A 21,943-nucleotide genomic window follows, 5' to 3' on the forward strand; every position below is an offset into this window, starting at 1 on the left:
TTTTTTTTTTTTTTGTAGTTAATTGGAGATAAGTCTCACAGACTTTACTAACTGAAAGCCTCAGCCTCAGATCTCAGCCTCCTGGTTACAAGTGTGAGCCACCAGTGCCCCACTAAGAGTCATTTGGGGGGGCATTTGATTCTTTTTTTTAAATTTTTTTTGGGGGGTCTGGTCGTGGGGCCTGAACTCTGGGCCTGGGCGATGTCCCTCAGCTCTTCAGTTCAAGGCCAGTGCTCTACCACTTGAGCCACAGCACCACTCCTGGCTTTTTTCTGCTTATGTGGTGCTGAGGAATGGAACCCAGGGCCTCATGCTTGCAAGGCAAGCGCTCTACCACTGACTCACCTTCCCAGCCCCATCTTTTTAAAAAAAATTTTTTTTACTGTAAAGATACTGTACAGAGGGGTTACAGTTACATGAGTAAGGTAATGAGTACATTTCCTATTGAGCATTGTTACCCCCTCCTTTTTCCCCCCCTATCATCCCTTCTCTCCCCACCTCCCCAACAAGATTCAAATTTTTAAGATCAATTTTAGTTTCTGAACAAAATTGAGAGGAAGATCAGAGACTTTTTCATGTAGCTGTGTCCCACAAACCTCCTCCACTATTAACATCCCTCACTTGAGTGGCACATAAGTCACAAATGATGACGCTCCATTGACACAGCATCATTGCTTAGATCCCATACCTTACATTGGTTTCCTCTTGGTGGTGTACATTATTTGTTTGTACAAATATATAATGACTTGTACCTATCATTATATTTCATAATATGACTGGAGAAGTCAATTTAAAAAGCCCTAGCATTCCTGCCCTGTGTACCAGCAGGGCAGTTCAAACCACGAAGGTAAGTCTACGTGTAGGCGTAGCCTACACCCTAGCAATCATAAAAATTTCAGGAATACTTGGATCTTCCTTTGCTCAATCATGTTAAGTTGCCTTCTTGTTTTTATTAACGTGTATTTATATTTCCTTCATGTCCTTTCATAGCTCATTTGTTTGTATTGCTGAATCATATTCCATTGATTGAACATACTACAGTTTATTCATCTACTGAAGGACATCTTGGTTGCTTCTAATGGTTGACAATTATTAATCAAGCCGTGATAAATCTCCATATGCAGTAGCTTTACAGCAATACCAAACTGTCTTCGTTACTGGAGCTTCATAGCAAGTTTTCAATTCTGGTAGTGTCAGAGTGTTAACCTAATTTTCCTCTTTGAATGTTGTGTGTTGGCTATCTTGAGACTTTTGCCTCATTATATAAGTTTTCAACTCCTTTGATACTGAGGAGCACAATTGCTACACCATATGTTTACATTAGAAAGAAACCACCAAACTGAATTTTACATTCCCTGAATGAATGAGAATGCTTTTTAACTGCACATCTTTGCCAGCATTTGGTGCGATCAGTGTTTGGGAGTTTGGAATTCTAATGTGTGTATGGTGCTACTTCATTGTTTTCTACATTTGCATTTCCCTGATGACTTCTTGTAGAGCTTCTGTTCATATTTATATTCTGTTTGTGTATCTTCTTTGGTGAGGTGTCTATTATAGTCTTTTAAAGTGAGCTGTCTGTCACTGTGATTTAAGAGTATATCTGTATATTTTGGATAACTGTTTTATCACATATGTCTTCTGCAAATATTTAATTCCAAGCAGTGGCTTAGTTTTTAAAAAGTATTTATTTATTTATCTATGTATTTGTTTATGCCAGTTCTGGGGCTTGAACTCAGTGCTTGGTCCCTGTCTCTGAATTGTTTTGTTGTTTTGTTCCAGGCTAGTATGTAGCCTGGAACCACAACCACTTCTGGCACGCATGTGTGTGTGTGTGTGTGTGTGTGTGTGTGTGCGTGCGTGCGTGTGCGTGCATGTGTGTGTGTGCACGAGCTTAATTAGAGGATTTCACAGACTTTCTAACCTGGGGTGGCTTTGAACTGAGATAAGATCTCAGCCTCAGTAGATAAGATTACAGCTACCAGCTTGGCTTAAGTATTTTAAGGAAGTCTACAAGTTTTTCTTCTGTAGACTGTATCTTCATGGTCTTAGCTAAACTGTCATTGTCTAACCCAACGATATTGAGATATTCTTGCCTGTGTTCTGAGAGGTTTTTTGGTCGGTCATGGGCTTGAACTCTGGGCCTGGGCTCTGTCCCTCAGGTTTTCAGCTCAAGGCTAGTGCTCTACCACTTGAGCCACAGCCCACTCTGATTTTCTGGTGGTTTATTGGAGATAAGAGTTTCATAGACTTTCCTGCCCGGGCTGGTTTTGAACTGTGATCCTCAGATCTCAGCCTCCTGAGTAGCTAGGATTACAGGTGTGAGCCACCGGCGCCTGGCTTCTGAGAGTTTTATAGGTTTGTGTTTCACATTTAAGTTTGTAGTCTATTTTGAATTTTTGTGAAGAGTACAGTGTCTGTTTCTGGGTGTGTGTGTGTGTGTGTGTGTGTGTGTGTAGTGGTTATAGCACCTTTTGTTGACTATTTTTGCTACATTGTGTTGCCTTTACTCATTGGTCAACAATCATTGACTATGTTTTTGTATGTTTATTATTTCTGGGCTTTCTATTCTGTTATATTACTGTATCTGTCTGTTTGTCTACCAATACTAAACTATCTTACTGGAGCTTCATAGTAAGTTTTAAATTCTGGTAGTCTCAGTCTATTTACCTATTTTTTTCTCTTTGAGTATTGTATTTGCTATTGGGTCTTTTGCCCCTGTATATTAATATTGGACCAATTTATAGATGGCCCATAAGATCGCTTGCTGTGGTTTTTATTTGGATTGTATTGAATTTGTTAAGTTGCAAAGAACTGCCATCTGATAATATTGAGTCCATAATATTCCACAAACTCTCCATATATTCAGACTTCTTGTCCAGGCTGGCTTTGAACCACGATCCTCAGATCTCAGCCTCCTGAATAGCTAGCATTACAGGTGTGAGCCCTTGGCACCTGGCTGAAAGGATGGGTTTTACCAGCTAGTCATTTAAAGACAGGTGTCTATCCTTGAAACTAGTCTTTTTCTTCGCAAACACATTTGTGATCAAAGGAGTCATTTTGCCACTTTAGGTTAAGTATCTTTTATTAAGATATTCTTGAAGCCAGGTGCTAGTGACTCATGCCTATAATCCTAGCTACTCAGGAGGCTGAGATCTAAGAATTGTGGTTCAAAGCCAGCCCAGGCAGAAAAGTCTGTGAGATCTTTTTCTTCCTCCTCCTCCTCCTCCTCTTCTTCCTCCCTCTTCTTCTTTCTTCTTCTTCTTCTTCTTCTTCTTCTTCTTCTTCTTCTTCTTCTTCTTCTTCTTCTTCTTCTTCTTCTTCTTTCTTCTTTCTTCTTCTTCTTCTTCGCAGTTTTGGGGCTTGAAATCTAGGCCTGGGCATTATCCCTCAGCTGTTCAGCTCAAGGTAAGTGCTCTACCACTTGAGCCACAGTGCCACTTCCAGTGTTCTAGTGGTTTATTGGAGATAAGAGTTTTACAGACTTCCTGCCTGGACTAGCTTTGAACCGTGTTCCTCAGATCTCAGCCTCCTGAGTAGCTAGGATTACAGGCTTGAGCCACCGGGGCCCGGCTTTATCTTCAATAAACTACTCAGAAAAGGAAGTGGCACTGTGGCTCAAGTGGTAGAGTGCTAGCGTTGAGCAAAAAAAGTTCAGGGTTAAAGCCCCTGTGTGCATGTGCTCTCTCTGTCTCTCTCTGTCTCTCTCTATCTCTCTCGTGTCTCTCTCTCTCTCTCTCTCACACCCCCCCACACACATTCTTGCCCAGTTTCCAAAGTATGTTAATTATTTGGGCAAGTGGACAAGGTCAGAAGGAACTACCTTTTTGCCTCTTTTTCTTTTTTAAAAATTATTTATCATAGCTTAGTGAGGGACTGAAGCTTAAAGCAAAGAAAGTAGTGCACAAATGCTTTTTGTTGTTGTTGTTGGTAATGGGTTTGAACTCTGGGCCTGAACACTGTCCCACAGATCTTCAGCTCAAGGCTAGTGCTCTACCACTTGAGCCACAGTGCCACTTACAGTTTTCTGGTGGTTTATTAGAGTCTCACAGACTTTCCTGCCTGGGCTGCCTTTGAACTGTGATACTCAGATCTCAGCCTCCTGAGTAGCTAGGATTACAGGCATGAGCCGTCGATGCCAGGCTGCACAAATGCTTTTAGTCAAGCTTTTTACGGATAGTGTTGTTTGTTTGTTTTGTTTTTTTTAGTGGTAGTAGGGGTTGATCTCAGGGTCTCGTGCTTGTTAGATAGGTACTCTATCACTTCAGTCATACCTTCAGCCCTTTTGCCTTTTCAAATAAGGTCTTACATTTATGCCAGGCTGGTCTGGATCAGTATCTTTTTATTTTCACTTCTTGCATAGCTAGGATGACAGGTGTGCCACCACCATGCTTAGCTGTTAGTTGAGATGGGATCTTGTAAACTTTTTGCCTGGGCTGGCCTCAAACCTCTCTATCTCTGACTTCCCAATAGCTAGGATTACAGGTATAAAGTACCTTGCCTGGCCTACTATTCCAATGTTTGTCTCTGAATTCCTGGCTGTTGTTTTCATGCCTCATTTTCCCTGATCTGTCCCACTGCACCTTCAATGAAGATTTTGATAGCATTCACCCTGTAGCACTGTGAGATTGATTTGAACACTGTTGGAAGACCCAATAAAAACAAGGATACAGGTTGACTCATTGTAACAATGAGACATACTAGACACTGACTTTACAACTTTGGTGGGGGGTGGGGAGGAGTTGGGGAGGTGGGGAGGGAAGGGATAGTAGGGAAAAACAAAGGAGGGGGTAACAATGCTGGATAGGAAATGTACCATTACCTTGCTCATGTAACTGTAACCCCTCTGTACAGTATCTTTACAAAAAAAGCGCCATTAGTATTTCCCAACTTCACCACTCTACAGAGTGATCTTTGAAGTGTGGCTCTGTCGCTGTCCCCTGTCTAAGATCCTCTCTGGTGCATTCAGAGATCCCTCAGGTCAAATGCAATGAGCTCCACAGTCTAGGCCCCTCACCCTAACTCCTTTAGACCATATGATTTGAGAGTCAGGTGTAAATACTCCACTGCAGAGCAAATACCCTATTGTCTTTATCTGGAAAACCTTCCCTGCCTTCCCTCCCCTCCTCTTCACCCCCTTCTCCCTCCCCTTCTCCCACCCTCTTCCCGGCTTTTCACAGCTAAACTTCCAGCCCCACTGGGGTCATGCAGATTCCCTTCTGGGAACACCTCCTCCTGGCCAACACTAGCCCAGGAAGAGTGCTGGCTCTGATAACACAGTCCTGAAAATCCAGCCCTTCCTTTACTTCCCTAGGGCAGTGACTGGGGCCTGGCTGCCCCATCTGGGCTGGGTGGGCCCTTGGTGGTCTGCGTTAGGCATGTGGATGAGCTGATTCTTAAAGTGCCCTTCTCCCTTTTTTTTCCTGTTCCAGGCAACGCTAGCCATCTTCGCCCTGGGTGGAGAGGAAGGCTTGGGCAGGAAGCATGTGGCACGTCCCTAGAGGCTGGAGGCGAGTGTGCCCCGGCCCGCGTGGAGCCCCGGCCTGGACAGGGCTGGGGCTGCGCGCGCCTGCAGGTAGCCGGGCAGTGGCCAGTGCGGGCGCCCGGGCCGAGTTCAGCTACGTGGTGGTGGGTGCGGGCTCGGCGGGCTGCGTGCTGGCCAGCCGGCTCACGGAGGACCCGGACCACAGCTTGCTGCTGCTGGAGGCCGGGCCCAAGGACGTGCTGGCGGGCAGCAAGCGGCTGCTGTGGAAGATCCACATGCCCGCGGCGCTCGTGTCCAACCTGTGCGACGACCGGTACAACTGGTACTACCACACCGAGGCGCAGCCGGGCCTGGGCGGCCGCGTGCTGTACTGGCCGCGGGGCCGGGTCTGGGGGGGCTCCTCGTCGCTCAACGCCATGGTCTACGTCCGCGGCCACGCCGAGGACTACGAGCGCTGGCAGCAGCAGGGCGCCGAGGGCTGGGACTACGCGCACTGCCTGCCCTACTTCCGCAAGGCGCAGGGTCACGAGCTGGGGGCCAGCCAGTACCGCGGCGGCCAGGGCCCGCTGCGCGTGTCCCGGGCCAGCACCCGGCACCCGCTGCACCAGGCCTTCCTGCAGGCCACCCAGCAGGCCGGCTACCCCTTCACCGACGACATGAACGGCTTCCAGCAGGAGGGCTTCGGCTGGATGGACATGACCGTTCACGAAGGTAGCACCCTCTTCCCCCCCAACAGCGACCCAGCACCACCCCTAGACGCCAGTGGCACCCTGGGTGCAGCCTCCCTGGGCCCTGTTGCTATGGGCTATGGAGAACAAAGAGTCCTCTAGAAACCTGCAGTTGGGAAGAGCGGGTAGCCAGGAGCCCGGGGCCCTCCATGCCCATCACCCTGGCTCCTGCACGCACGTTGGTCATGACTGTCCTTTATAGGCCCAGAGCGCCGGGCAGGACCGTGTTTGCAGCAGGGCAGGTCCGACCAGGGCCCGGCCGTCTCCTTAGGGTTCTCGCTCCTTCTGTCTGCTCCCAGTGTTGTCATCCTGTCAGGGTAGAGGGTGGTTTGCCACCTGGGGAGCTGGGTAGAAGAGGGCTTCTGGAAGGCAGGGTCTTTCGGTTTCACTCTTTCCATGAAGGCAGGCCTTGCAGCTAGAGGCAGGGCCAATTTGCTCTTTCTCTAGTTCCCTTCTCCTGTCTAGGAGCAGGGAAAGGCCTGGCAAAGGCCAGAGCTAACACCTGTTCTTGTTCTATCCTGCAGGCAAGCGCTGGAGCGCCGCCTGTGCCTACCTGCACCCGGCACTGAGCCGCCCCAACCTCAGAGCTGAGGTCCACACTCTGGTGAGCAGGGTGCTGTTTGAGGGCACCCGGGCAGTGGGCGTGGAGTACTTCAAGAACGGCCAGAGCCACAGGGTGAGTGAACTCCAGCAGGGGCCAGGCAGCAGTTCAGAGGGCAGTCAGGGTAGACAGTGACCCCTGAGGTCGGGTCCTCCTCCCCAGCTGTAAGCTGTGCTGAGTGAGCAGCCGCAGTGGCAAGTGAATTGTCCCTGGAGAAAGTGAAGGAATCTTCCAGTCCTGCCACCTACCAAGACCCCACGGCATCCTGGAGTGAGTGCCCCATGAACCTCTCTTACCACTCTCAGGGCAGGGCAGCCCCCCAGTACCTTCTACACAGTTGAGGGTATTGACCTGCCGGGCGATCAGTTTACCCTGGAGTTTTTAAAACCCTTGATCATTGGCATTCTGTATGGTTCTTTTCTCTGCCCAGTAGCCCACCAGAGGTAGCTTTGCACTCCCGTGAGTAGATGCAGCTCAGCTTCTTTTAAGCCTCTTGAGTGTCTGACATCATTGTTCTTTTTTGAGAACTGCCTTTCCTCTTTTTTCCTACTCATTTTTTATTAGCACATTGTGTGTGTGTTCGTGTGTTCGTTCCAATACTAAGGGCTTGAATTCAGGGCCTGGGCACCCTTCCTTAGCTTTTCTCACAAGGCTGGTGCTCTACCACTTGAGCCACAACTCCACCGCTGACTTGTGGGTGTGGGGGGGGTTGATTCTTAGGAACTTTCCTGCCTAGGCTGGTTTTTAGTTTTTTGAAGAACTTCCATACTGATTTCCATTGTGGAAAGTTATATTCCCACCATTTTATCCTTCATCCTCAAGAGCATTTGCTGTTCTTTGGTTAGATGATGATAGCCATTCTAGTTATCTGGGGTGAGCTGCAATCAGTGTGGTTTTTATTTGCATTTCCTTTATGACTAAAGATGGTAAACATTTTTTCATGTCTTTATTGGCTATTTATACTTAATTTGAGAACTGTTTGTTCAGTAATTTACCCATTTATTGAGTGGATTATTTGTTCTTTAGTATTTAATAGTTTGAGTTCTTTATATATTCTGGATGTTAATCTTCTATTGGATGAATAGCTGGCAAAGAGTTTCTCATATCCTATTGATTGTCTCTTCACTTTAGTGACTGGCTCTTTTGCTGTACCAGAGCTTTTTAGTTTGATGCAACTCAATTTGCCAATTTTCATTATTATTTTCTAAGCTATTGAGTCCTATTCAGAAAGTCATTACCTATACCTATATCTTCCAGTGTTTTTCTCCAGTAATTTTTTTTTTGTAGGGTGAGAGATAGGGGATCTAGTTTTTCAGTCTTCTACATGTGAATATCCAGCTTTCCCAGCACCATTTTTTTTTCTCCAGTATGTGTCTGGTATCTTTGCCAGGTGGCAAAGATACCAGGGGTTTATTTCTAGGTCTTCTAATTCTGTTCTATTGGGCCACACATTGGTTTTTGTGGTGTTACCAGTCTGTTTTTGTTACTATGGATCCATAGTATAATCTGAAAGCATTGCTCTTTTTGCTCAGGATTTCTTTGGCTATTCAGGGAATTTTAGGATTTTGTCTGTCTTTGTCATTGAACTTTTGATGAGGACTGCACTGAATGTATAGCCGTCTCCCCATTACTGTCTGGATCTTGGGCCACACCTGATTTTCACACACCAGGATTGCATATGCAGGTTGCTTTCAGATAGCAGCCTAGCAGGATTTATCTATCTTTCTCTTGAGCCTGTGAGCAGGCTCTCAATGGTGGTAGCAGTGTTCCTGGCCTACCATGTGGGTACAGCATCCCAAGGCCATGTTCTCATGGTGATGGCTGGAGTTGAGTGCTGGTCCATGAGTTAAGCAGAACTGGCCCTTCAGGAAGTGTGAGCAGCACACCCTGTCTTTCAGGCTTATGCCAGCAAGGAAGTGATTCTGAGTGGGGGTGCCATCAACTCTCCACAGCTGCTAATGCTCTCAGGAGTTGGGAATGGAGATGACCTCAAGAAACTGGGCATCCCTGTGGTGTGCCACCTGCCCGGTGAGTCCCTCCCTCACTGTGACCTTATTAGTTTCAATGCTGTGTAGAAACAATGGCTCGTTGAATTATCATGAAGGGACAAGAAGCAGTTCCTTGGAACTGTCATCCTTCCCGTGAGCCCAAGGGTCCTCTGACTTAAGTAGACACTTACCCTAGACTCCAGGCTGCCTGGCAGCCTCACCCAAGTGGAGGAAAGCATCCCATAGCAGGAGCAGGACTAGACTCATCACCAAGGCATCTCTGTGACCAGAACTTTCCAGCTACCCCAAGCATGAATGAGGCCAACTCAGGGCTCCAAAGCCTGCTCTCCTTGTGAAGATCTGAACTTCATTTCATAAACTATGGTGCCCTGGAGGCTCTGTCTTACTCTTCTGTGCTCAGAGGGCTGGCTGTCCTATGTTGGCTTTACCATGAGTGCCTGTGGAAGTGCGGGTGTGTGACTGTGACCTGCCAAGCGTGCCCCTGAGCATGGATGAGATTTCACAGGGTTTGCACAACATGCCGGGGTGGCTTCCTTCTTCTGAAGGTCCCCCGAAGAGGGGCAGGACTACTGTTCACCTGATTGGCCAACAATCATGCAGTGGCCATTCACCAAGTGATGTCTACTGTGGGCATAGACTGCCTTCTGGAGGGAACTACTGAATGGATCTGGCCAAGGGCACCTGGGTGGCGGTTCTAGAAGGTGTGACAGAGGTGGATGGCTTTGGCAGCATTTGAAGGAAGACCAGACCTGACTACAAGTGCAGGAATGGGGGTAACTTTTAAGCTGAGACCCAAAAAAATAAGCAGGAAGTGGCTTAGCAGGTGAGTGGTCGAGGGGCATTAAGAAGCCAGCTAAGGAAGTGGAGCTGTGGCACCTTCCCTGGGGAGGGGAGCATTTTTTCCTGACAACTCTCTCTCATGTCAGGAGTTGGCCAAAACCTGCAAGACCATCTGGAGATATACGTCCAGCAGGCATGCACCCGCCCCATCACCCTGCACTCATCTCAGAAGCTCCTGCGGAAGGTCCGCATCGGTCTGGAGTGGTTGTGGAGGTTCACAGGTAGGCATGCGCCTCTGGGATCTTGGAGGAAATGATCTGTGGGCATTGTGGTCTTCTTGCTGAGGAACTGAGCAATGGCTTTGGCCTCAGGTAGCTGGGTGCAAAGCTGAACCCTAAGCCGTCTTACCATCCACAAAGTAAGGACACGAAGGTCCCACCTGATAGGCTGGTGTGAAGACTGGAAGCAGTAGCACGTCAAGGGGTTAGCTGTGTTACCACAGGAGTTGAGTACTGTGCTTCCCCTAAGTAGATAGGGGATGGCCTTAGGCTGGTCCATGAGCCAGGAGAAGAGACCCAGAGGCTACATTGGTGCTAGCTGAAGAATCAGCACCTGGTCTTCAGCATGTGAGTGCCAGCTCTGCCTCTGCCAGGGGACCATTCCTTGAAGACTTCCTCATTCACTAGGAGCAAAAATTTCAAGGTGCTCACACTATTGCCCCTTGAGCTCAGCGGTGGGATGGCCAATAGGAACATAGAGCTGGCAGAGCTGATGCTCCCCATTTGGCACATGGGTGATGTTTAAAGCTATAGCACTTAAGTGGAGACCACTAGGGGGAAAAGAGGACAGCCATGGACAGGGCTGGGTGCTAGGTCTTAGAATCAAGGCCAGAAAGACGAAAGGGGCTGCCTAAGGTTAAGGATGGACACCAGAAGTAGCCAGCCTACCTGCCATGCCCTGACTGCCTCTTCTGCTTGTCCTCTTCTGATCTTCAGGAGAAGGAGCCACAAACCATCTGGAAACAGGTGGGTTCATTCGAAGCCGGCCTGGGGTTCCCCATCCAGACATCCAGTTTCATTTCCTGCCATCCCAAGTGATTGACCATGGGCGGGTCCCTACCCAGCAGGAGGCTTATCAGGTAAGCGAGAGGCCTCTGCTGTGGATACTGCCTTTTCTGTCCTTGTGTTGGTGTCTTCCCCACTGTAGCAAGGCCTTCAGTCTCCTGCCCTCCAGTGGCTCAGTGTCTGAGAGGGGAGGAAGGAGAACCTGGCAAGTCAGTCTATGTGTCACTGCTGAGTTAGGTCCTACCTAAGCAAATGTACAGGGCTGGATTGCCACCCTGAAAGGTTTAGGCAATAGAGTATAAAGCTTGGTGGGAGGAGCCATTCATTGACATGGTTTTTAATCACTTGTGGAGATGGGCTAAAATACAGGCACATGCTAAAGTGCATCTGCCCAAAAAGGGATGCAGAGTCCAACCGCATAGGAAAGCCAGGGAGAGAGTTGGAGTTAATAGAGGTCACTATGGATGACATTGTTTTCTCTCTGGATCCTCTTAGGTACATGTGGGTCCCATGCGGGCCACGAGTGTGGGCTGGCTCAAGTTGAGAAGTACAAACCCCCAGGATCACCCTGTGATCCAACCCAACTACTTGTCCACAGGTAATTCCATGGCTACCTACATCTCCTCTGGGCCTGGACCTGGCCTTGGACCGGAATGAAGGAATGGCTTTAGGCTCTATTTCCTAACATGATACTCTACCCTTGGACACTTGAGTCATCAAAAACAACTTGGAAACTTACTTTGCAAAGCAGAGAGAGGCTTGGCTTTCAGAGATGTCTATAGAAGGTGTCAGTGCCAGGCCTGTGCATGCCCCATAGCATCTCCCGGTACTTAGTCCAGCATGATCTAGTTGAGAAGCAAGTCATATTTCTGGGCCTGCTTCTTTTCAGGGAGCCGAAAGAACTTCTTGTTGGGCAAGTCTTGCCCCTGATTGAATGGAGCACTCACCTTCCCATGGTGGCAGAGCTTTGGTTCTTATCCTTGTGTTCCAGAGGAGTCAGACTCCTGACTTCATTCAGCCTGGGCCTCGCCAACAGGCTCTGTTGTCATCTAACCACCAATGGGCAGGTGACAAATACATGGTGGTTCTGTTTTCCATGTCCCTGAACTTTGGCCTCCAGCAACTCGTGGAGCCTCTCCATGCTGTGAATCTTCTAGTAGGCCAGCCTGATAAAAGGAAGGGGGGCCTCACTTGTCTCTTCTTCTCCACAGAAACCGATATTGAAGACTTTCGTCATTGTATAAAGCTGAGCAGAGAAATTTTTGCGCAGGAAGCCCTGGCTCCCTTCCGGGGAGAAGAGATCCAGCCAGGCAGCCACGTCCAGTCAGATAAAGAGATAGATGCCTTTGTGCAGGCGAAAGTTGACAGTGCCTACCATCCCTCATGCACGTGTAAGATGGGTCAGCCTTCCGATCCCACCGCCGTGGTAGATCCACAGACCAGGGTTCTTGGAGTAGAAAACCTCAGGGTCATCGATGCCTCTATCATGCCCAGCATTGTCAGTGGCAACCTGAACGCCCCCACAATCATGATTGCAGAAAAAGCAGCTGACATTATTAAGGGACAGCCTGTACTCTGGGACAAGGATGTCCCTGTCTACAAGCCCAAGACCTTAGCTACCCAGCGCTAAGGCAGCTACTGCCTGACAATGACTAGAGAAGCCAAGAGGACTACCCGGCACAGCCTTTACTCCAAATGCCTTTGCTTCAGACTGTCTGGAATATCAACTCAGGACTATCTGGATCATGTTTTAGGAAATGAGACCAGTACTGATCAGCACTTTGCTCAGCGTTTCCTCTGTGAGCCCCTCCTCTGCACCTCCTGAGGGGACAGCAAGGGGAAGGGAGCTCAGTAGAAGAGGGTTAACCCTGGCCATGTCCTTGACCATGTCCACCTGGCCTTCAGGGTCCTGCTGCCTTGAACATTTTCTAAAGCCAGCCCTTGAGATGGGTCTTTGAGACCACACTGGGTTCCTCACAGAAACGGCATCCTCCTCTCAAGCGGCAAGCTTTATTTAGTCAGGCCAAGAGCCATGCCAGAGTAAGCTTGGTTTGGGCTGCACAATTGCCCCAGGTGGAGGAAATCTGGGCTTTCCTCTCATCTGTCTCTTCATTCACTTTCTCTAAGTGAGCCTGGTACAAGGGCTCTGTCAGGGGACTGTAGGGTTCTAGTTTTACTTGAGTATCTAAGAGGAGCCTCCTGAACCTGTTCAAGGAGGGCCTCACTAGCAAAGGTTTCATGATTAAACCATTTTAAAACACCAAATCCGGAAGTGGCGCTGTGGCTCAAGTGGTAGAGCGCTAGCCTTGAGCTGAAATGCTGAGAGACAGTGCCCAGGCCCAGAGTTCAAGCCCCACAGCCGGAAAAAAAAAAAAAAAAAAAGCTCAGGGACAGCACCTAATCCCTGAGTTCAATCCAAAGGACCAGCAATCAATCAATAAAATTTTTTAAAAAGAGCTAGAAATGTGGCTTAGTGGTAGAGTGCTTGCCTAGTATGCATGAAGCCCTGGATTCAATTCCTCAGTACCACATAACCAGAAAAAGCCAGAAGTGGTGCTGTGGCTAGTGCTGTGGCGGAACACTTACCTTGAGCACAGAGAGGCTCAAGGATAGTGCCCAGGCCGAGTTCAAGCCCCAAGACTGGCAAAACAAACAAAAAAACCCACAAATCCAAGAGCCAACCCCACATACCTGGTCCCCTCTCCACATGGGGGCAGCAAGTCCCTCATGACCTTTTCCAGAGGCCCTGGGAAGCAGCCCAGTAGACAGAGCTAGTTTATTCTCTAGACATCCATGGGAACAGACAGGATGGCACTGGTACTGATGGAAAGCAGCAAAATACAACTGACAGCAAAATATATCAATGAAGATTTGAGTTTCCAGGGGGAGAAATCATACAAACAACATTTACGAAAGCTCTTTGATAGGTAACTTATGAGTTTGGTAATATAGTAACTTATTTTTAAATGGACACACCTTATCACAATTGTTCTTACAAGAGATTAAAAGTAAAATGAATTTTGGGTTGGGCTTTCTGAAGATGTCCAAACCCACCATCTATAGCAGAGAACTGAAACAAATTGCCACATGGAAACCTATCCCCAGTGCTGGACCCAGAACAAGGCGGGGAGACCACCAAGAACTCTAGGCATCAAAGATGGGGTAGGTTGAGGAAACTTGCAGATGTTGGAGGTTCCATGGCCACAATGGAAATTTCTGAGGAAAACCTTCCAGAAATACTTTATTATGCTTATAAGCATACTAATAAAGTGTAATAGGAAACTATTACACTTCTTTAAAAACTTTAGGTAGATCTTGTTTTACCTGTATCTTGTTTTTTTCCTGTTCCAAGAGATGGTTAAAAAACTAAATTGTAGGTCTGCCAAGAGTCTTCTAGAGCAGGTCCTCGACCTGGTCCATGGCAACTGGTCACTGCTGTCCATCCTCTAGGTTTTGGAGACACCCATAGTGGTACAGGAATAATGGAGGGCTTGGGTCCCAGCCACACTGCTCTGAAGACCACATGCCACCCTCCCTCCAGAGGGTGCAGAGTCCAGGAAGGGGTAAGAAGTAAAAGGTGAGGTATGTGTAAGAGGACTGTGGATGGATATAGATGGCGCAGGTGACAGTTCCACCATCTCTATGTGCTCGGTATCTCAGACTCTGAGGCAATGGCTGATTCAGACCAGCAGTATAATTTAAGATAAACCAACTTAATAATAACCTGCCCACCATGCTGCCTACTTGCAACCAGGCCCGTCTCCCATTTTCATGTACTGAGGCCTGTTCTGCCTTATCAAAGACAGCCACACAAGGAAATGTTTCAGAAGACAAGAAACGAGTGTCATGTGTCAAGAACTCAAGTCCAGCAGAAAATTGCTGTGGTCTGAATGGGGTTTCTGAATGGCCAGCATGGCTCCTCCCATTTCCAGCTGCAGGCTAAATGACAGATATGAACGTAGGACCCTCACAATGCTAAATGCACACAGGCGAGCTGGAAGTTCCACTGCTGAGTGGGGAGCTTTTCATCCAGGGGGTGAGCACTGTCGGCTGTAGTGCTCATTCGCTCTACAAAGTAGTGTGCAAACAGGATCCACTCACGTTAGTCTCATAGGGAATCAGGTAGACTTCACCTGCTTGGCCCCTTGGCAAAAGCTTGCCCAAAACAAAACTGCTTTGCAAAAACTGGTTGAAAAGGTCAGAAAGTTCTAAATGTGCCCAGAGTCCTGACTTAACCCACAGCATTGAAAAAACCTGTTTACTTGACTGCAGCAGCAGCAGCAGCTGTGCCTGATAGAATGAAGGACAGGCCATGGAGAGGCTCTGGGAGTAACCGCCAGCAAGGCCAGAAAGGGTGAGTCCTAGAAGTAGGGGGTGGAGGTGCTATCCAGGGGGAAGCTCCTGGAATCATTTCCATAAATTCAAATACGTCTTCTCTCCAACAAAACAATACCCCCGTAGCCCAAAAGTTTTTTCATATTTCCACTGATAAACCAATATGACAGATCTAATAGAAAGGTTTTGTTTTCAGCCAGGTGCTGGTGGCTCATGCCTATAATCCTAGCTACACAGGAAGCTGAGATCTGAGGATCACAGTTCAAAGCCAGCCTGGCACGAAAGTCCATGAGACTCTTATCTCCAATAAACTACTCAGAAAATCAGAAGTAGTACTGTGGTTCAATTGGTAGAGCACTAGCCTTGAGCTGAAGAGCTGAGGGACAGCGCCCAGGCTCAGAGTTCAAGCCCCACAACTGTCCAAAAAAAAAAAGGTTTTTGTTTTTTTTCTAACCTTTTAAAAAATTAGGAAAAAAATACATGCCCTGCACATTGGCCCTGGCTGTTCCCTCCAGGATGTCTTCAGACTACTTCACCTGCCTTCTCAGTACCAGAAGAGAGAGACCAAATAACCTTTCAACAAACAACAGCAGGGCTGGAGTCGGTTTAAGAGTTGGGTGGGCCAGAGAGGGAGTTGAGGCTGTACATGTGGCATCAGCTTTGTGGCGAACCAGTTTCTACAAGTAAGCTGCGCATCCTAAAAAGAAAAGACGGTAAAGAAATGCAGTTGTGGGGGGAGATAGGGGAAGGAAGGGATCGTAGGAGAAAAAGGAGGGGGTAACAATTCGCCACAAGAAATGTACTCATTAACTTACTGATGTAACTGCAACCTCTCTGTACAGCATCCTTACAAGAAAATAAAAAAAAATTAAAAATGCAATTGGCAAAGACACTTTAGACTGTGAAAAAGAACACTATTTAAAATAAACCACTCTGGCTTCTTTTAAGAGCAGGACCACCATAACCTTGAGACCTGCTCATCCCAGCCTGCAGCATACTCTGTAATGCAACAGGAAAGGAGACCCTGGCTAAGCAAGGTCCAGCTATCTGAATGGAAACTGGCCACACATTGAACAGAAATGATTCCTAATGAGGTTCTCACTGTTGACTGGCAGTTAACTCATAGTAGTCCTTTCTACCTCAAGGTATATTATAAACAAGATTAAACCAAATATGCTATTTCTGTGGATACAATCATTTGGGGGGGTAGGGAGGGAAAAGCAAAACAGTAGAGAAATTCAGTTTTAAAACCTCTTCCTAAAGCAAGGGGAACAAATCATGCTCTACAACTCCAAATTTTTCTTACAAAGAGACATTTAATGTAAGGTGAGAAGTTGAATTAGACTTAAAGTAGACAGATACCCAGAAGTGGCACAGCCTGTAAACCCACCAGTGATTCAGGAATGACTTCAGAAAAGCTCAGTGCCTATCCCAGAACACAGTGTGGGCTGGTGGGTTTGGCCTGATGATGTTAAGCCACACAGTCCAAGGTAATGTTGATGGTGGATTAGCCCTTTAGGAGAAGCAGTGCTCTCTGCAGCTGAGTTAAGTTACCATGAAGAAGCTGGAGAACAAAAAAGCTACCTGATTACAGAGCTGCCCCAAGAACACCTGCCCCCTGGAAGCTCTCCCTGGCAAAGCCAACTCTGCGAGGAGAGCTCCTGAATACAAGGAAATTATTACACACTTTTATTCTGAAGAATGTTTTAATTTTTTTAAAAAAGGCTTTATGTCAGGAAATAGTCATTTACAAACCTTGAAGTATTTTTGCCTGGATCTGAGTAAGAATGTCTTACGAAGAGGTCTGTGAGGTCTTCATAACAAAGTATTATTTACAAAAAAAAAAAAGCTGACAGGTTGTCTATGTAGTAAAAAAAAATTTGAACCCAAGTCATTACCTGTCTTTTTTCATTGCAGGGAATCCCTGTGTGGTAACTTGATGACATCAGTACGATTCTAATAGCAGAAAAGGAAACCTTGACCATCTTAATGAGCCCCAAATGGGAAGCACACAGTTGGAGTAACTGTGCTCTTCTAAAAACTTCAGCCCTCATTCAATTGCATATAACAGCTATCATAGGGGACACATAGCACAGCAACGTTTCATAAAAGGCAACAGAATGATGTGAACAGACCCTGACATTCTAACTTTATGGGTCACCATGATGCTCCCTCCACCCCCTCCCAACATCATTTCGTTCTTAGGACAAGCAACACTGCCAGTCCCTGGGGGATGAGCACGAACATGCTTCATTTACCTACATGATTATTTTCACAACAGATGCAGAAACAGCCTGTGTGGACAACTGAGAAAACCAGACTGTGACAACTGAGAAAACCAGACCAATAAGATGCTTGGGGTAAAGAGTAGGCAGCTGGACCTACTCTGTAACTTTTAAAGTAAAAGCAAACCCAGAACAGTTGCAACCCTTAGTGAACAAGAAGGTACAATATAAAAAAATCATAGAACTTTCGTCCAATGAAAAGACTGAAAATAGTCATCTTATATATCTTATGTAAAGATAGGTTTATAGTGACTCAAAATACTTTAGAAAAATTTCTGTAGTGTGTGTTAAGTTCTGTTGAACTCAAAATTTTACCCCCTCCCCCCCTCCCGAGAATTTTCACTAAAGAAGTGAGAATTGGCTCTATTTCTTCTACTTCTGTATAGCCCAAGTAAAAATACCAATCATTTCTAGATTTGGGTGGGAAACTACAATTGTTAGGACCCAGGGATATTGCTGCAGTTCAAATACGGTACGATAATTACAAAATATAGACCATCTCTTTACAAATACAAAGTGTAGTATGTTACAAGTCATGTACAGTAAATCTATATTTTAAACAAACTAGCGTATCTTAAGTTTACCTGGTTGCGAGTGCATTATTATTCCAGTTTACAGCTGCCCTTAGCATGACAGTCAGAACTGACCATCCAAGTGATGTTCTCTTGTGTAAACTGGCATCACATAACAGAAAACCTTATCTATCAGCTCCTGCTCCCCCCCTCGAGATGACCACTGGTAGCTGGGTTCCAATACACATTGTATTTCAGAATAGCTTAACGGGAACCAGGAAGCAGTGTTTCAGGGGGAGGGATTTAAAAATAGATATGCTGGGCCTGGTGAGTGTCTGATATGCTATACTGATGGCTGAGGTAATGACACAGGTGTGGTCATCGTCATCACCTTTCACCTTCCCCACTGTGCTGACAGGTGCCCTGGGTGGAGGGAGACACGGAGGTGGACTCCTCAGAAGTCCATCTGGACCTTCAGGCAGGGCTGGGCTGCCCTTGCTCACTCATCCTCTGGAGGTGGCTGCGCCTGCTGTCTCCTGCAGCTGGGCCTGAGCACACGTGTGCTCTGCTGGGATCCTGGAAGCCTATTCCTACCAGGTTTATGGCTTCCTGGAGGCATGATCACCCTTGTACGGAAAGCTCATTGAGTATTTCCTCCCAACTAGTGCCTAAACTTTTCCTAACCGCGAGGCACTTTTCCCTAGCCCTTCCTGTGAGGCTACAAGGAGGTGATGCAGATCATTTCATCTGCCAGGTCCTCCTCTTCTTGCCTGGGCTCTGGCTCCTCATCACTGTAGCCGGGACCAAAGTCCTGGAGTTCGTAGTCCTGCCGATGTGCGCCAGGGCCCGCGTCCCCGTTGGCTCGAGGACACACATTCCCATTGAGCAACGTGCTGGCAGCACTCTCCATCTCATCGATGGTTAGGTCACAGGCATCGGCGATTTCATGTTTTGTGGCTGACACAAATTTTGGGTCCCTTGCGTAGCGTCCCAAGCCTTCTGATATCAGGACCTGCACAGGAAAAAGAATTAGTGACATTAACAATAGAAGGCTTGGGGCCTGGTGGGGTGGGGAGGGGGAGGGGGCGGGGTGGACTTAAGTACTCACAGCAATGTGACTCAGCCCCACTGTACTACTAGACCTCAGACATGACACTAACTGTAAAGGGCCTCAGCTCTGAAAAATGGCATGGACCAAAACGCTCCACACGGACCAGCAGGAGTGAAAAACACCAGCGAATTGTGGCACACATAGGTAATGCCAGCTACTGAGCACAGAATAGCAGTACAGTTCATTGATTTAGACTAAGTGTGGTGGGCAGTTTTCATTTGGACCCTAAAGACTACTTCCGCTGTGAAGAAGCACCAACCTAAGGCAGCCTGGCTCCAGGGCTCACCCACATCACTATCATGTTTCTCTGCGTGTGGTTGGCCCTCCATTGTTCCACCATGCTGCCCATGGGTCCCCCATCGTCCTCCTGTGGCCAAGAGCCATACTCACTGCCTCCACCAAGCTGTCTGCGCTCCTCTGCTTGTCACTGTTTTTGTTTCTGAAGCTGCTGGGGACAGTCAGGCTGGCTGGAGTGAAAGTCCGATAGGAGATGTCTGGCTCATCTGTGTACCAGGAGCTGCGGTGCAGGGACGGCAGGCTGCCATTGACCTGGTCCAGTGACTCTGACCGATCCACCTGAATCAAGGGTGTGTAGCACGGGGTCCAGTCCTGGTATGGCGGGGTTGCGGGAGGGGTGACCCATGACCGGGTTGAGTGGCTTGGTGAGTACTTCTGGGCTTTACTGGAATCAAGGCCTGCAACTGCCATGATCTAAGGAGAGAGGGGAGAATGGGCAGAATGTGATCCTCAGAGGTCTGGGCCTCAGGCCTCTTTAAACAGACCAATCACTGCATGTGGCTGCTGTTCAGGAGCAGCCTTCACAGTGCTGTTCAGTGAGCTGGCAGGGCAGCGCTGGTTTCCCAACAGACTAGGTTTCCTTTTCCCCTAAAGCCAAAATGCATCTCCTAGAACTGTGTGCTTGGAGTTTTCACTGGCTAAATCATGCAGCTGCTTCAGAAGGATGGACGATCAGGAAAATAAGCAAGCTAGTGTATGAACACACCACCCAGGGTATTCAATAAGAAATTTCAATAAGGAAGTATGTTCAGGGGAAACATGAGGATTCTAGCTTATGCAGGAAAACAGCTGAATCTTTTTACTTTAGTGCAGAATATCCTATATTCAAGAGGCACTGGGCATGAGCCTTACTTCCCACACTTCCACGGTGGCAGATGCACCTCAGGATGCCCACTTTGCAGAGAGGGATGCTGAGGTAAGTCTGTGCCAACAGCTCAACAACCTCTGTTAGCCTGGTCCTTCTAAAGGTTTATCTTCCTTTCATGTTGACACACAACCTAAGTACAAATCAACATTAAACTTAGAGGTAGAATTGGTGCCAATTATTCAAGCCTGTTATTCTAGCCACTCAGGAGGCTGAGATCTGAAAACTGAGGTTCAAAGTCATCCCTGGCAGACAAATCTGTGAGACTTTTCTGTCCAATTACCAGAAAAGGTCAGGACTGGAAGTGTGGTTCAAGTGATAGAATGCCAGCCATGTGTACAAAAGCTGAGTGAAGAGCTTGAGGACATAAGTTTAAACCCTGTACACACACTTTCTCTCTCCCCTCTCTCCCTTCTCTCCCCTCTCTCTCTCCCCGCCCTCTCTCTCTCCAGAAAAGTAAAAACTGGCAGGGAGATCTGACATGGTCATTTATGTTTCTAAGATGACAGGGTTAGAACCTTGCAGGCTCTTGGCTCTGCCAGTTGACTGGATGTGTGCTGATACATGGCATTCTCCTTGACCATGCACCCCAACCCAGCATACACAGACAGACAACATTTCTGAATCAGTTAATATATCTGTATACACTTGCATACCACCTAATATATCAACTGAAATATGGTAGATTCAAGAGAGAACACAAATAGTACAATTCCTTAGAAAGGCAAAGGCAGAGTTCAACAAAATGAACATCAGGAAATGGGCACTTGAAAGGGGTGGGGTAGGGGCACTAGGAGAGGGGCAGACAAATGAAGCGGGGTGGGGAGAATGCAGTAAGAATTTAACGTTTTGCAATCTAAGCAGTCACACAGTGAGACCAAAGGAGGACTTCCTTAGGAGAGGATTGGAGGGCTCAATAGCGATGTGCATCTATAATCATATAAAATAATAATCATATAAATGATGATTATTGAGACAAACTCTAAGAAATGGAAGGGGTTTTGAATTATACTGTTTGCAGTTCTTTTTTCTTTTCTTCTTTCCTTTTTTGTTTTCCTTTTCCCTCTGACGCTTTTATTTTAAATTGCTGTACCCCTTGTCTTGTATATAAGTTTGTCTGAGTTGGGGAGTAGAAGGGGAAGCACAGGTACAATATGACAAAGGGTGAAGCAATTCATCAATGAAACACTAGACACTATGTTGGAAATGAACTGTATAATTTTGGGGGATGGGAAATTGGGAGGAGAAACACTGGAAGAGAATGAGGGAAAGGGTGACACTGTACAAAAGGAAATCTACTCACTACCTGAGTCATGAATGGTAACCCCTCTGCACATCATCTGCACAATGAAATTTAAAAAATAAAAAATTTAATGTTTATCCTACAAAATTAAAAACAAGGGGCAGGTTGGGAGGGATGGGTGAGAATATTGAAAAGGGACACTGATCAAGATGCACTGTACTCATAAACTGTTTTAAATGGCATCTCCTTTGTACAAGTACTTAAAGATAATAAATTTTTTAAAGATTTTTTATTAATAAGTTTTTTATTGTGAAAAACCCTACACAGGGGTTACAATTACATGGGCAAGGTAATGAGTACATTTTATCAAGCATTGTTGCCTCCTCCTTTGTTTCGCCTTACCATCTCTGCCCTCCCATCCCCCTCCCCTGCCAGAAAAGAACCATATTCTTTTTGTTTGGTTGGTGGGTTGTGGGGATTGGACTCTGTGCATGGGCAGTGTCCCTGAGCTCTTCAGCTCAAGGCAACTGCTCTACAACTTGAGCTACAGCGCCACTTCTGGTTTTCTGGTGGATAAGTGGAAATAAGAGTCTCATCGACCTTCCTGCTTGGGCTGGCTTTGAACCTCGAT

General features: G+C 47.0%; 2 protein-coding genes across 6 annotated transcripts in view; one reads left to right on the forward strand and one right to left on the reverse strand.

Annotated features, from left to right (window-relative positions):
* Chdh (choline dehydrogenase) overlaps positions 1-13,001 on the forward strand; it is a 30,112-nt gene extending 17,111 nt beyond the window's left edge. Inside the window, exons 2-8 of the mRNA XM_013030795.1 lie at positions 5,430-6,193; positions 6,735-6,886; positions 8,710-8,839; positions 9,747-9,881; positions 10,596-10,738; positions 11,160-11,262; positions 11,876-13,001. Coding sequence (XP_012886249.1) covers positions 5,482-6,193; positions 6,735-6,886; positions 8,710-8,839; positions 9,747-9,881; positions 10,596-10,738; positions 11,160-11,262; positions 11,876-12,294 — 1,794 coding nt within the window. The 5' untranslated portion in view covers positions 5,430-5,481 and the 3' untranslated portion in view covers positions 12,295-13,001. The remainder of the gene's footprint in view (positions 1-5,429; positions 6,194-6,734; positions 6,887-8,709; positions 8,840-9,746; positions 9,882-10,595; positions 10,739-11,159; positions 11,263-11,875) is intronic.
* A 5,511-nt stretch (positions 13,002-18,512) lies between these two features.
* The window catches only part of Cacna1d (calcium channel, voltage-dependent, L type, alpha 1D subunit), a 506,855-nt gene continuing 503,424 nt past the window's right edge, over positions 18,513-21,943 (reverse strand). For 3 of the 5 annotated variants that reach the window (XM_013030745.1, XM_013030747.1, XM_013030748.1), the window contains 2 exons: positions 19,298-19,618; positions 18,515-18,808 (listed from right to left, as the gene is read on the reverse strand). In XM_013030745.1, the coding sequence (XP_012886199.1) occupies positions 18,515-18,808; positions 19,298-19,618 (615 nt within the window). Of the gene's footprint in view, positions 18,809-19,297; positions 19,619-21,943 lie in introns of all 5 variants that reach the window. The other 2 variants (XM_013030746.1, XM_013030744.1) reach the window with 1 other exon arrangement.

This window comes from Dipodomys ordii, unplaced genomic scaffold (genome assembly GCF_000151885.1).
Source record: "Dipodomys ordii isolate 6190 unplaced genomic scaffold, Dord_2.0 Scaffold132, whole genome shotgun sequence".
NCBI classification, from domain to species: domain Eukaryota; kingdom Metazoa; phylum Chordata; class Mammalia; order Rodentia; family Heteromyidae; genus Dipodomys; species Dipodomys ordii.